The sequence below is a fragment of the Camelus ferus genome, chromosome 2 (genome assembly GCF_009834535.1).
Source record: "Camelus ferus isolate YT-003-E chromosome 2, BCGSAC_Cfer_1.0, whole genome shotgun sequence".
Taxonomy (NCBI): Eukaryota; Metazoa; Chordata; class Mammalia; order Artiodactyla; family Camelidae; genus Camelus; species Camelus ferus.
In genome coordinates, this window is record NC_045697.1 from 54,076,983 (window position 1) to 54,091,541 (window position 14,559).

The 14,559-nt window shown below is 36.2% G+C and overlaps 1 protein-coding gene across 1 annotated transcript; it reads left to right on the forward strand.

Annotated features, from left to right (window-relative positions):
* Positions 1-235: 235 nt before the first annotated feature.
* Positions 236-14,141, forward strand: LOC102523908 (transmembrane protease serine 11B-like protein). Its single transcript, XM_006194933.2, has 10 exons — positions 236-387; positions 2,451-2,566; positions 6,692-6,810; positions 6,909-6,976; positions 9,215-9,375; positions 10,091-10,129; positions 10,676-10,850; positions 11,591-11,850; positions 12,304-12,446; positions 13,270-14,141. The coding sequence occupies exons 1-10, from the start codon at positions 380-382 to the stop codon at positions 13,429-13,431; spliced, it is 1,251 nt and encodes a 416-aa protein (XP_006194995.1). The 5' UTR covers positions 236-379; the 3' UTR covers positions 13,432-14,141.
* Positions 14,142-14,559: the final 418 nt, after the last annotated feature.

The following is a 14,559-nucleotide window of genomic DNA, read 5'->3' on the forward strand; positions in this document are numbered from 1 at the left end:
GTATAGCTAGTTTCACTGGGGAGGAGCTCTGTGAAAGGGGTGGGTGGAATCTGAGTCAGAACACTGGTTCACCAATTTGTGGTGATATTTCTTGGGTGGACCTGTCAGGCAACCAATCCAGCTTATGTCTAGTGTCTTTTTTTAAGTATTCACTCAAAGAGAATTTTCATGTCTTCCTTTAAGCCACAGATCCACAGCTGTCATCAACACTTGTTAAACAAGTTTCCTTTTAATTGCTTTCTGCTATTGCACCCAGCCCTTAAAATCCCAAGTATCACTGTGGTTAGTACATTTACCTGAGAACCACTGATCAGGACAAAAGAAGTGCAGAAGTTTCCTTTATCATTATTAACATCAACAGCCATTATATCAGCACATTATGTATAGGTAAGTGGAGATTTGCTTGCCTCAATTTCTGACCTAAATAGAATTAGCACTGTTTCCCCACTATGACTCCCATCCAAAGGTTGTAGTAAAACAACTGAGTTTGGGGGGAACTTGCAGTTTTCTCACAGCATTTTGGATTTCAGCCTTATCACATACATGCATTTGTATCTGGGATCTATAGTTTCATTAAATGATTTGAGGAGTGCTTCAGAAAGGTAACATGCAGCTTTACATCCTATGAATGAAAAGTAATATGCATGTGTGGCTGTCTCAAAGGAGAGAGAAAGAAGCGGAGAGAGAATTTTCTTCTCTCATAAAGCAAATGTTATATTGTTATTGGTGGTGGTGATTCTTATGACTCCCTTGTTTTTGTTTCACATCGTGTTCTTTCAAAAGTGCTTTCATGAAAATTGTCTTGAATCTCATCGTACCATTGTTTCATAGTTGTTCTCTGTAGAACAATATATAAAACCATAAATTTTTATCTGTAAAATGTTCATGACCTAGAATAGTATAACTATGTACAGATGTGCTATTCATTTTTAAGTATCTAACTAGATAGTTACCATGTTCATTAATACCAACCTTTTAAAAACATGCTTTTGGCTCCTAAGGAGTTTTCTTCACAATGTATGCAATATATTAGCAAAATAAACTAAACCTAATTTAAAATATCTAATGTCCCAAGAATTGAAATATAAATTCATACCTTACGCAAATATTCCTCTGAAAATGTACATCTTGAGTCAACAGTTGGACCCTCAAGACATATTCATATATTTTTTCATAATAGCCACATCCATATAAAAATGTTAGAAAGAGTATGCTCACTGTGATAGAACATACTAAGAACATTTTTTCTTGAACTAAAGTAAATATTGTGTGACTTCTTTTTTATTAAAGATGTTATATTATTTGTAACCCTGATATCTTATTAGTGACACATCTGGTCTATCAGTAAAGGAAAGAGTAATCACATACATTTAAAAGTGGAGAGAAAACAGATTGTTTTGTTTTGTTTTGTTTTGCGTGTAAGATGGTCATCACCTTATGATGGGTGGATAATTTTTTTTATTTATAGGGCACCTCCTCCTTCTGCTTCATCATTTTGACACTTATGTGAAGCCCTAACCTGAAAGATTTTCAAGAATTAATCCATTGTTTCTAAGCACTCCTAGTCACCCAGGAAAGGTTCATGCCTAATTCAGTGGGTAGCTTCTCAGGGAGGCATTAATCTGATTGCCCAGGAGAGCCTGGAGGGATCTGGACACATGGTCGATTCTGCAGGTGCATTTGAAGAGATTTTGTTAATCTTGTGGTTGCATATGGGTGTCTGATGTACAGACACCAGGTAGGAAAGAAGCAATAAAAGTGGAAGTAAAGACTTCAAAACTATATTTTATCAATTTCCTTTTTTTGTAGGGTAGTCCTATAAGATGGTATGGGAAAAATCTCAGAAAAAAAGCTGTGTTTTAAATCCTTGCCAAGGTAGTATTTAGAGTTCATGGCTAGCAGAGATGGACATTGCTCTGATCCAATATAGCACTTCATATTTGTGTGTGTTCTTTATATATAAGGATGTAATAAATAATATAGGATCATGACCATAATTTTTAAAATTATGATAAGCGTAGACATCGAGAACTTCTAAGACACTTCTATTCTCCTCCCCTCCTCTCCAGCCCCATCTGGCAAGGTCTTTACTTGATACTAACTCTGTAACTAACCACTGATCATGGGAGGGACTTAGGTTCTAAGTATAGATAACCTGGGACCAACCATCATATTTCTGAATAATAATTCCATAGCACAGATCCAGAGGGGTTTAATCATAAGCTTTAAGATAAGCTCATTGGCTCGTCTGCCCTCCTTCCTTCCTTCCTCCCTCCCTTTCTTCCTTCCTTCTTTCCTTCCTTCTTTCTTTTTCTGTCTTCAAATGTCTATTGCTACTACTGTGCCTAAATTGTGAAGCCTCTAGGGGTGAGTAAGAGGAAAGAAAGAAAGATTTGGAATGACTGTGATTTTTCTAACATATCTTTCTTACTCACATCCTTTACTTGCAGACCAGTCACAGCTTCGCGTACATCTTTGCCGCTATGGATGATTGCCCTCATTGTGTTTGGAGTGTTGGCAATCCTGGGAACTACCATAGGTCTCCTGGTTCATTTTCTGGCAGTAGGTTGGTAAAGAATACATTTTTAAAAAAATACAGTTTGTTGTAATCTTCATTTCTATTTCTACAAGACAAAGAAACGACTGCAAACAATGAATAATCTCCTTTTGGAATGTCCACTAATGACCCAAGATCCCAGAAATTAGCATTGTTAACATTTGCCAAACATTATATTACAGACATGTTTTTGAATATACACAGGTAAAAAAAGAATGTATGTCATATAGAGATGTGAATGCACAGATAGACAGGGAGAAAAAGTAATCTACTGAGATGGAATATGTGTGTTATTTTATAATTAAAATACCACACTCATTGTATGTGATGAAGAGAAACCAAAGAATATGGAATTTTAACTATTTGTTTCTTCATAACAGACATTAATATTAAAGTCTTCTCAACATAGATTTTTAAAAAAGACTTTGAAAAACATAAGGAAAGCTGCAATCATTTTTAGAAAATCATATGTTTTAACTTTAAACATTATCTTATTTGTAGCCTGCTATGAAAGGTAAGAAAATAGGCACACTTATACTTCTCATTTTTCTCCCACAATTCCCAGTAGTTTGTTACCAGTATTATTTTTACATTGTCAACAGTTATAACATTCCATTTTGATTTGTAATCATAATCATAACTACTAGTTGTTTAGTTTTGAATGAAAATATATGTACACATATATTCAAATGGGGAGTATGCTCACCATTAATCACTTTGTCATGCTTGGACTTTTTTTTCCTCCAAAGCTACATGTACTCATAATTTAAACAGTCAGATCATCAAAGCTTTGTATGAGAAATGCAGCTTCTCCTCCACTACCTTTATTTCCCATTTCTCAGAGGCAACCACTTTCACTCTGTAAGTTGATTCTTAACATTGCCAGACCTTAAATTTTCAGTTATTGGTATTATGTATTCACTTTCTGCTATGGATTTCGTACTCATTCTCACCCTGACCACATAGCTGTTGATTTGGGATTTCCCTTTAGCAACATCCTGGGTATTACTTTCAACTGTCTGTTGGGTTTGGTCCCCTAATGCCTAGATTCCATATTTCGTTTTTAATTATTTTATTCGCTCAGTTGTGGTGGACTGTATGCTCCAGAAGCTTTCAGGGAAGTTTACACTTTCAACAATTCACATGTCTGAAAATGTCTCAGCTACTCTTAACCTCAACTAATGGCACAGAATTCTGGGCTGAAAAAACTTTTCCCTCTGAATTTTGAAACTAAAGCTCTACTTGTCTTGCTTTCATAATGTCTGTCAAGAAGTCTGATGACATTTTGATTCTAGAGCTTTTGAATGAAATCTCTTCTCCTACTCCCCCACCTTCTGAAACCTTATTGAATTTTTTTCTTTGTCCCAGTATTTTGCAATTTTATAGTTAAGGTGCTATAATGTAGATATTATTTTTAATCATTGTGCTAGCATTTAGTGGGTCCTTTTAATCTAGAAATTCATGTACTTTAGTGCCTGAAAATTTTCTTAGATTATTTCTTTGATAATTTTCTACCCTCTTCACTCTCTTTCTGGAGCTCCTGTAATATGGGCATTAGGCCTCCTAAATGTAGTCTTTAATTTTCTTATCTTTTTCTCTGTATTTTCCATCCCTTATTATTTTTAAAAATCACTTTCTTGGTCATTTTCTGAAGTTTATTTTCCAATCTTTCTACTGAATTCTTCATTTCTGCAGTGATATATTCAATAGCTAAGATATTCTTTTTATTATCTAGATATTCCTTTATATAACATGTTAATATTATTTCTTACAAAATCTTCTCTGAATATAGTAATTTATTTTAATTTTTAGTCTCTTTTTTTCCAAGATTTTCTCTGCGTATTTTGGAAGTATTTCATATTAGATACTTTTCTCAAACATATGTTGATCTTTTAGCTTAGTGTCTGCTAATGTTTAAGAATGAGGATTAAAGAGCTGCCTGGAAGTCTATAAAAGAAATGCATGTTAACAAATGGCTTTAACCATAGGCTGTTCTATCTAGGTTGTTTTGTTAAGAGAAGCCAATTTACCAATATACTTGGGTATTTTCTGTTGAATTGGTCAGAATTCCTAGATGGAATGCATGAGTATATTCTGGACTACTAGCTTTCTGTAGTCAAGTTGAGGGAAAAATTCAGCACATTGATTTTTAGTATGGTGCACCTGTTTTCAACTGTGTCTCAACTTCCCTAATCTAAAAACTTTAGAAGTTGGGGAAAAAAACATTGGGATCTAGATGTTTCAACCAATCTTCTTGGTTTTAATCACATTTCCACTCCTATGTCCAAAAGTGTCAGTGCCTTTTAGGATTCTTTTAATTAAGCCTTTCACACTTGTTTTTTTTTACCTTTTTCTGGGCATAGAGAAGGAGAATTTAGAAGTGCTTTTGCTCTACTGGTTTTAAATATAAGTGCTCCCATAAATCATGCTTAAATCCTGTTTTTGCACCCAGATACCTAGTATAAAAAAAAATCCCCAAACTCAAAACTATGAAAAATGTATGTGTGTAAATTGTAGGTTTTCTTTACGGGAATAAGTTGTAAGTAATCAAATGATGAAAAAGTTGCAAAACAATTCTTTCTGCCCCTTTATTATCTTTCTCAATTCATATTTGCATTTGGACTACTTATGGAGATGGGAATGTTCATCATAAGGTATAAGAATGCCTTATAGAGTTTTCATCCATAAGGGGTTACTTTCATCTCATCAGGTACCAACAGAGTACCATAGATGTATTCACAGTGACCTCAGCATGGTGAGCAACCTCAGAGGTGTTATTAGGCTTGTTGCATAGAATTAAATTGAGAATAGGATACTCAAGAATGCATTTCCTTATTCTAGGGTATGGTTTCTTAGTCTTAAATGTCTTAGACATTAAATGTTCAGTTTATCCACTAGCTCAGCGGAAGTTCTTAATGCAGTTGTAATAAAAACCCTGTATCTTGCCAATTTATTAATTTATACTGAGGAATATTGATGGCTGCTTAATTACTTTAATAGGTAGAAATATTTAGAAATCTAAATAAAAACTGAAGTATGCATTGTGAATACTAAATTATGAAAAATAGAGTTGAACAGTTTTAAAGTCTATTTTTGCTATTTATGGTAAACCCTTATATACCACCATTGCAAAGCCTCATCTCTATGGTAGTGATCCATGAACCACAGACAAGCTAACTACAATTAACAATGTTCATTCCAAATTATTATTTATAAACAACACATTTTCAGCATTTTGTTTAAAAGTTTCTGACTTCTTTTTCCATCACCTTTCTGTAGAATATTTCACCACATTTATAATGATAAATCATATTTTATTTTAATTATGGTGCCTCCCTTCTCTGCACTCATACAGAACTTCTAGTTGAACAATTAACTTTGTCATTTAATTATATCCTTATTAGTATCTCACATAATGATTTTATCCATATGGAGCCCATCTCTTCCACAAGATGGTCTTCAAAGGCAATGCTCATATTACAAAATAATGTTAACATTTATTTACTGCTTACTACATGCTAGGTGCTATTATACAGTGTTTCTAGCATATTCCTAGATGCTTAATATCTACCACAAATTAGGAGTAAGATGTATCATATGTCAAACAGCTTAGTATCTATGAAAATTTAGGAATAAAATGTAATGAATTAGAATTGGGCTTCAGAGTCAGTCAGAGCAAGTTTTTAGCCTTGGCTCTTTTTAGTAGCTGAACGGTACTAGGTGAATTACTGAATATCTTTGAGACCACATTTCTCCTGAAAAATGGGTATACTTTACATGGTTTTTACAAAGTAACTTCATATAGGATATGTAATAAATGGTAACTATTTTTTATTTATAGTTTGACATTTGGTTATTGTAGACAAAAATATCATTTATAGTCTATTCTATCTGTCTCAATCAAGATGTTACTCTTCTTTTTGACCTTTGTCTGATACATATTTGCTCCATTATTGGTCTTATGCTTTCCACAATGCTCGGTTTATCTAATCAACTGTGCCAGAAAAATTCACAGAGTTTAGCAATATCTAATATGAGCACAATATTTACTAGCTGGTATTACTATGTAATCTATGTCTGGATTTGAAATCAACTTCATTTAAATAATTATTGGATCACTTCTTTATCTCACAGAAAACACGACCTACTATTACAAAGGCAGCTTCACAGTGCTGGATATCCCATATAATAGCAATTATGAAAGGGAGACATCACCAGAAAATAACTATCTTAGCAAAATTCTCGAGACTAAGGTAAATTAGAATTTTCTTATATTTATCTCATTGTTAATTCTCAGAAACAAAAATGTATTATTGGAATTTGATGTTTGACTTTGTGTTCTCTTTAACAGATGGTTGATGCATTTCAAAGTTCTAGCATTTACAGACAATACATCAATTCTCAAGTCATCACACTAGTGTAAGTAACAATAACAGAAAAGATATCAACCTATCAAACATAATATTGTATTTCAAGTGCCACTGTAAAAAGCGTCTATTGTTATGTTATAGTCATTAGTCAGTAAGTTAATAATAAACATTATCCTAAGCTAAATGTCAGGATAATTATTCAGTAAAAAATTGAAGCAAAGTTTGAGCTATTTTGTTGAATTCATTAGCTCTATTGAGAATGGATTATTCCTTAAATTACAGATGACTCATCTCTATAGTTTTTAAAGTTTTCATGTCCAGCAAATACTAGATAGTCCCTTAGACCAATGTTTAATGGCCTAACATTTTTATTTAACTGTAGCATAAGCATATATCCTGTTTTTTCACGTCCTTTTACTTCAAGTCAGCTAAACACCTTGGCAAACTGCCCTAGAGTTCTTTTAGGGTAGAAAAGAGCATATCTACATGAGGCTTTGACATCAGGGAAATCATTCTAGTGACCATAACAAGAACTGAAATAGCTATGTTGTGGTCTTTGCACGTGTGTTTGCAGCAGCACGGACTTGCTGAGGGAGACCTAGAATAGCAGTTAGACAACCCAAGCCCAGTCTTTGCCACTTAGTAGTCCTAGACTTTTGGGTGAATCAGCATAACGTTTTGAGTCTGCTTTCCTGTCTGTGAAATAGTGATAACAACACCTACGCCACCTCCCTCATAAAACTGTATTCAAGATCAAAGAGGACAATGTATGTGCAAATATTTGCAAATAAACACATTACTAATGAAGGCAATTATTGCTTTTACCTTCATCAATGCCACCAAACCATGTCTGCCCTTCTCCTGCTCCTGGAACTCACAGGGACTCCTGGAATTGCAGAATGGATTAAGATCTCAGCTAGAATTAACCTGGAGGGTGGTGATTTTAGTACTGGAAAGAAACACGAGGCTAAAATTAAAGGGCCCAGCTATCTCTCAAAGATGACAACAACCACCCAAAGGCTTCTGCTTTGTTTTTCCATGCATGTAACTTCAGGTATCTATAGGAAGTGTGGACCCACTGGAAGTGATGGAGAGGCTGCAGGACAGAGGTTTTCATTTTGGCTCACCTTGTTATGAAAATCAAACTTGTATGAGCTGAGTGCTACCTAGAAATATTTATTTATATGCTAAAAGGTAATCATCCATTAGAAAGATCCAAAGCGTAATAATGCCACTTCAGACACTAGCCTCAGAGCTGCTTGACAATTCCTACATGTCCATTAGCCAGCCTCTTGGGCTACATACCCATATTCCAAAACCAACCAAATCTGCCCTGAACACTACAAGTCAGGTTAATCTTCCTTAGGTTCGGTTTTATTCAACAATTCCTTTTTACTGCTACTCATTGGCTAGCATTAAAATCCACGTCCATCTGAGCACAATCTCCTAGGCACTGTTACACTGGCTGACAAGACTTGGAGGGACAGAGTGCGTAGTGTAAAGAGTCTGGATTAGGCAGTCAATTGTACTGAATCTGAATCCTAATTTAATAGCTGTGTAACCTTGAGCACATTAGGTAGCCTCTCAGAGCATCAATTTCTTCTTGCCTATAAAATGAAGACAATGACGCCCATGCTGCTGGGCTGCTGTTGAGACTAAGCGTGATAATAAATGTGGTAACATACTACCTGGAACACAGCAGATACCCAATAAGTGTTAATTAATATTATTACTATCAGTTATTCTAGAGCACTAGTGTGTATGTCACCTCTTCCATGAAAATTTCTCTGATCCTTTAAGTAAAATACAATTTGTCTATCTTCTACTTGCAGATAAGATCAGTATCTTATTGCTTCTGCCTCATTTATTATAGTCATTTGTATACATGCTTTATCTCTCCTATAGATCTGGAAATTTCTTGAGAGTAGAAGCCATGCTACAGTCACTTTTGCATCACTCAGTAGCATCTAGCCCAGTCACTTGTCTGGGCTGACGGTGCCCAGATGAATGATTGATGAATACATGAATAAATGACCCCACTTCTTATGTGATACTTCTACCCTGTGCCTCAGGCTTTTCCTGTTTTTTCAGATGTGTAAAACTACTTGTTCCCTAAACTGAATAGCTGTATACAAACTGTCACCAAGTAAACATAGGCAGATGGATGGTCCTGTGATTAACCTAAAGTGAAGGTACTGCACAAACTCACAAAGGAGCAGGAAAAGATAAAGATATAAAAGTTCAGGGAATAAAGAGGAATATGCTATTTTTTTAACCATGTTTTCAGTCCTGATCACAACAGCGTGACAGCAAATATATGGCTGATATTCAAGGCTCCCAGATCAATGAAGGAAAACACAAGAAGAAGAATTGAAAGCATCTTACGTCAAATGCTAAGGAACCACTCAGGATCCTTGACTACAGATCCTGATTCTCTTAGACTCGAGGGTAAGCTCATGTATTAGTTGGAAGTAGTACTACTTCCATCTTTTTATTCCTAACATATAGCACAAGCACCAGGCACAAAACTTATCCTTAATTTTTTTTTAATGAATAAGTCATTTTACTTCAGAGCAATAATTTGCATCCTTACCATTTAAACACATTGAAATCATTATAGTGCCATACCTTAAGATTCTGGGGGAAAGTTCTGGGAGAAAAAATCTGCTGCTCATTCTAAAGAAAATAGTAAGTCTTTGAAAAATCTTTATGAGTAATGATGTATTCTTGTATTCTTTTCATAATCTCCCATAACTTTCAAAAACAGGATATGATCTGCCATTATGAGACAGGTCACTTTTTAAAAGTTATTTTTGTGTATTACCAGGAGTCAGGTTCACCTGGGGTCTTCCTGGTCTTCAAAGGAAAGATTCTAGGAATTTTCCCCTTTAGAAGACATACAGTGCAATTCAAATTAAATAAAAAGAAGTCTCTAACATGGAACCATGAAGATGGTATTTCCATATCACACATTCATATGTAGTAAAAGAGCAATTCGAATAAACCAATATTCTCTCCTTTCTATCAACATCTTATCCTGAGATTCAAAATTATTTCTAGACCCTCCTGCTCTGGTGGACCTACCATCTTACTTCATTAGCTCCAGGGTCAGTGGACAAATGCCAGGCATTAAATTTACTATGGGCTTTTTCTTCTATTTCAGAAATCAGTAAGGTCAATGCTGAAAAGATTATCAACAATCGTAAGTTCAGATATTTTTTAATTAAAATGTGAGATGATTTAAAACACAGCAGTCAAGGTTTCTCACTCTTAGCCAAGCACAGTTCAAATTGCTTTACATGTAACTCATTTAATCCTCACAACAATCCTAGAAATAGGTATTATTATAATCCCATTTTAGAGATGGGAAACCTGAAGGACAAAGAAGTAAAATAATTTCCCCAAATTCATGTAGCTTGTAAATTTATGCAGTTTGTAAATTCATGTAGCTTGTAAATGATGGGCCAAACCAGGGAGTCTAGTCTGGTTGCAGAGCCCACAGACTTAACTGGGACATTATCTGCCTTGCACAGCTTTCATATTCTTCAAGTGCTGGAGTGTCCTGGAGATACTAGGCTGGGTATGGGGGTGATCCAGGGGCTGCTGGGGACTCTTGTGCAGATTACATTCTGTTCCTTTCAGTAACAGTGTCAGACTGAACCCCACAAGAATAACTCAGCTTATTCTTGGCTTTGTAATCAAACAGTGTCTTCCTATTCTTAATGGAGCAAAACTGACTTTCTGACAGGCTGCGGGAGACGAGCAAGGATGTCAGCTACATATGATAGAATCAAGGGAGGTTCCACTGCTCAGGAGGGAGAGTGGCCCTGGCAAGCAAGTCTCCAACAGAATGGCCGACACTACTGTGGGGCATCTTTGATCGGTGAAAGATACCTGGTGACTGCAGCTCACTGCTTTCGAAAGTAAGTTCATCATGTTGCCCACGGCTAGGGAGACAACAGCTCCAGTTTACACCTTATCCCCAGCTAATCATCAGCGCCATTCCCTTTCGTTCTCAAGTGTCCTGGTTTGAAAGACAAATTACATGACAAGCCAATCTAAGGTTTTCCTACTTTATCAGTAATAATGGGAAAAGTCATTCATTCCTGATGCTGTATTTCTCAACATGATTCTTCTCTCATCACCTTATACTCCAGACATCCCAAACTACTTATAGTCACTGAAACATATCATCCTGTTTCATATTCTTTTTCTGCTCTGCATCTGCCTGTCTCCCTCTCATTGTCTTTTAGGCAAATATGGCTCAGCTCCAAAGTCTCATCAAAAAGCTACTTCTCCTAAGAAATCTTCCATTCCCTAGGGTATGCAGATTTAAGTCCTTCTGTTTTGTGGTACCACTAATTATATACATAACCATTTAAGCAATTATAGCTGCCTGTGTTTATGTCCATCCTTCATTACATTTAAATTTCTTGAAAGCATGGACTATTTTTATTTCTACATTCTCATTGCCTTATGCAAGCATATGGTGTACAGGCTCAAACAAGAGTTTTTAAATGAGTTAAAAAATCAGATTGTATTCCTGCTAATGGGTTATAAAGCAAGGAAATACCACTAATGTCATGAAAAGACTATAATAGATGCAAGCTCTATTTCTATTCCTCTGAAATAAATACAAAGCACATTATTTTTGTTTCCTTAGGACAGAAGATCCAAAAAACTATACTGTCAGCTTTGGCACCAAAGTAAGTCCTCCCTACATGCAACATCATATTCAACGAATTATTATTCATGAAGACTACATCAAGGGTGAACATCATGATGATATTGCAGTTATACTGCTCACTGAAAAAGTTTTATTTAAGAACGATGTACATCGAGTTTGTCTTCCTGAAGCCACACAGATTTTTCCACCAGGTGAAGGAGTAGTTGTTACAGGATGGGGAGCACTTTCATATGATGGTAAGTCAAGTGAACACTTACCACATAAGGCAGAAAAGCAACAAGAAAAATTAGTGATCTAGGCACAGAATGAAAGGCATCATTTACCCCTAGATGACCAGTACTCTCAGGAAACTATTCAGGGAATGGTGCATATGAACTTATGACTTTGCAAATCGCCTTGGTTTGAAACATTACAAGGGAACCAATTTTGCTGTAGAAACTCCTTAACTTGAAGAACTTAATTGAGAAGTTTCTGGTGCAAAGATGTAAGAAGAGAGAGGACACAGAAAAGCAGCATTAGAAAGATGTTTCAAACTGTTAAGTATTTCTTTTTCATTGGTTTGAGTGAGGGTGGGCTTTTTCATCCTAATAATATGCAAATACAGGTCTTACACACAGAGGGCAAAACAAGTTTTCCATCCTGCTTTGTTACAGAGGAGCTCTTTTGCTGATAATGTTTACTTCCTTTAGGTGAATACCCAGTGTTACTTCAGAAGGCACCTGTGAAGATTATTGATACAAACACTTGTAACGCTAAGGAAGCATATAATGGTATGGTACAAGACACAATGCTGTGTGCTGGGTACATGGAAGGAAATATTGATGCGTGCCAGGTAAGGCTGGACATTATTCACACTGACCATATAGTATATAAGTAACTGCTATTATTTTTTATGTAAATCATCAACATAGAAATGATTCTATGCTTCAACTAATTTGCACTTTTACAATCCTGTCAAACTCCCTCTTGGCTCTGGCACTAAAGTAATTCTCCCCTAAGTACAACATTTGTTTATAACTGTTTAATAAACACATGTTGGACTTACTCTGAGTCAAGCACTGACTGAAGTCTTTTACAAATATTAATCCATTTAATTGTCATCACAACCTTGTGATATAGGTGCTATCGTTACCATCACTTTACAGATGAGGAAACTGAAGCAAAGGAAGGTAAATAATTTGCACAAGGTTACACAGCTAGTATGTGGGAGAACTGGCATGTAAGCCAAGGTAGGCTAGCAACACAGTCCGTACTCTTAACCACATTTCAGGCTCAGAAATTTTTAAAATACGTCTAGCCTATTTCTTTTATCTTCCTAGCCACTTATGGCCACAGTTTTGTTACTTTTCTCAGATATAAAGAATTGTACTCCAAAAATATCCCTAATACAGGTCTCCCAAAGCTTTCTGATAGAACTAGACCTTGAAACTTATGAGCTCTTGCCTTTAAGGTTCAAGTTAATCCCAAAGAGCCCCAGGAAATACATTCTGGTCAGCCACAGTTGAGGTTAAGGGAGGTGCAGGGATTTACATCACATACCTTCCTATGGTCTCTATGAAGCATGAATCACGAACTTCATCTGGGCTTATCAGTGAGTGTAAGTAAAGTATCTGGAAGTAAATTCTCATAATGATAAATACATTTTTTTAATTTAGGGTGACTCTGGAGGACCACTGGTTCATCCCAATTCTCGAAACATTTGGTACCTTGTTGGAATAGTAAGTTGGGGAGTAGAATGTGGTACAATCAACAAGCCAGGTGTCTACACGCGAGTGACTGCCTACCGCAACTGGATTGCCTCCAAGACTGGTATCTAAGGGAAACACATCTTGTAGCCATTCTTTTATCTCATTTTTGCCTACTACTCCTAAGCCTTATTTAATATTCATTTTAAATTGGTATGTATAATGGCTGTTTTGAAAGAATTGTGGTCCTAAGGGAATATTGATGAACTTTAACTTTAAGCAGACTCTACAAGACAAGAAATCTCATATTTAGTTGACAAAAGCCTAAGTAAAGAAAGTGCTCCTATCAGTCATGTACTATTACTATTTGTTTTCTATTTCATGAACCCACATCATGGTTATCTCACCACAGCATAAAGCTCATGGTTTTAGTCATTCAGACTTTCTGTAATTACGAAAGTAAATCCTTGTCTGTTGCAAGTTAAAAGGCAGCACTTGAGAGACCAGAACCAATTACCTTCCGAGGGTTGGTTTGGAACATGCTGTATCTGCCTTCATTTCATAGCTTTTGCGGAAGGCGTGTATTTGTGAACTGAATCTGGTCTGAATTTAGGCACTGACTTAGCCTCCTATTTGTAGTGGGGTCTTGATCAACTCTTGTAATCACTGAAAGAATTTCACCATCAGCAAAACAACATGTTTTCTTGCAGAGATCAGGTACGCTAATTCTTCAGTGTTGATACACTGTAGAGAATCTGTGGAGATTCTTTATTTGTAAGATACAAAAAGATATAGCTATGAACCATGAAAATGTACTTTAATTAAAACGAATTTAAAAGCAACCTATCTTTCTTCAATATGAAAATTTTCTTTTCATTTCTTTGTTTTGTTTTTGTTTGTTATTTTCTTGAGTCGTTTGCAGATGGCTTTTTCTCTGTTATTTTTTCCACTTGGTCCATGGCTTGGGAGAGGGGTCCACGGTGATTAAAAAGCTACCTCGAAGCTAGAGAGAGGCACTCAGGCAGGCCAGGGGGAAGCAGCGGGTGGGTCCTCAAAGGCCACTGGGCGTGGGAGGCTACTACTGACACTTGAGGACGATAGGTTGGGGCCCAACAGCCTGTGGGGTTTGGTCAGGTGGTCGCCCATCTTCTGGAGGAGTTTCAGCTCTGGGCCTAGGAAATGGCTCTCTAGGAAGCCACAGAGGTGGCAGGCAGAGCCCAGGAATGCTTGTCTCCCAGGCCAAGGCAGCTTCCACAGCTG

Bases quoted from the DNA above. Each gene is read 5' to 3' on its own strand.
- LOC102523908 (XM_006194933.2), top strand. The intron at 6,811-6,908 runs GTAAATTAGAAT...TCTCTTTAACAG, and splicing joins GCAAAATTCTCGAGACTAAG to ATGGTTGATGCATTTCAAAG. The intron at 9,376-10,090 runs GTAAGCTCATGT...CTTCTATTTCAG, and splicing joins TGATTCTCTTAGACTCGAGG to AAATCAGTAAGGTCAATGCT.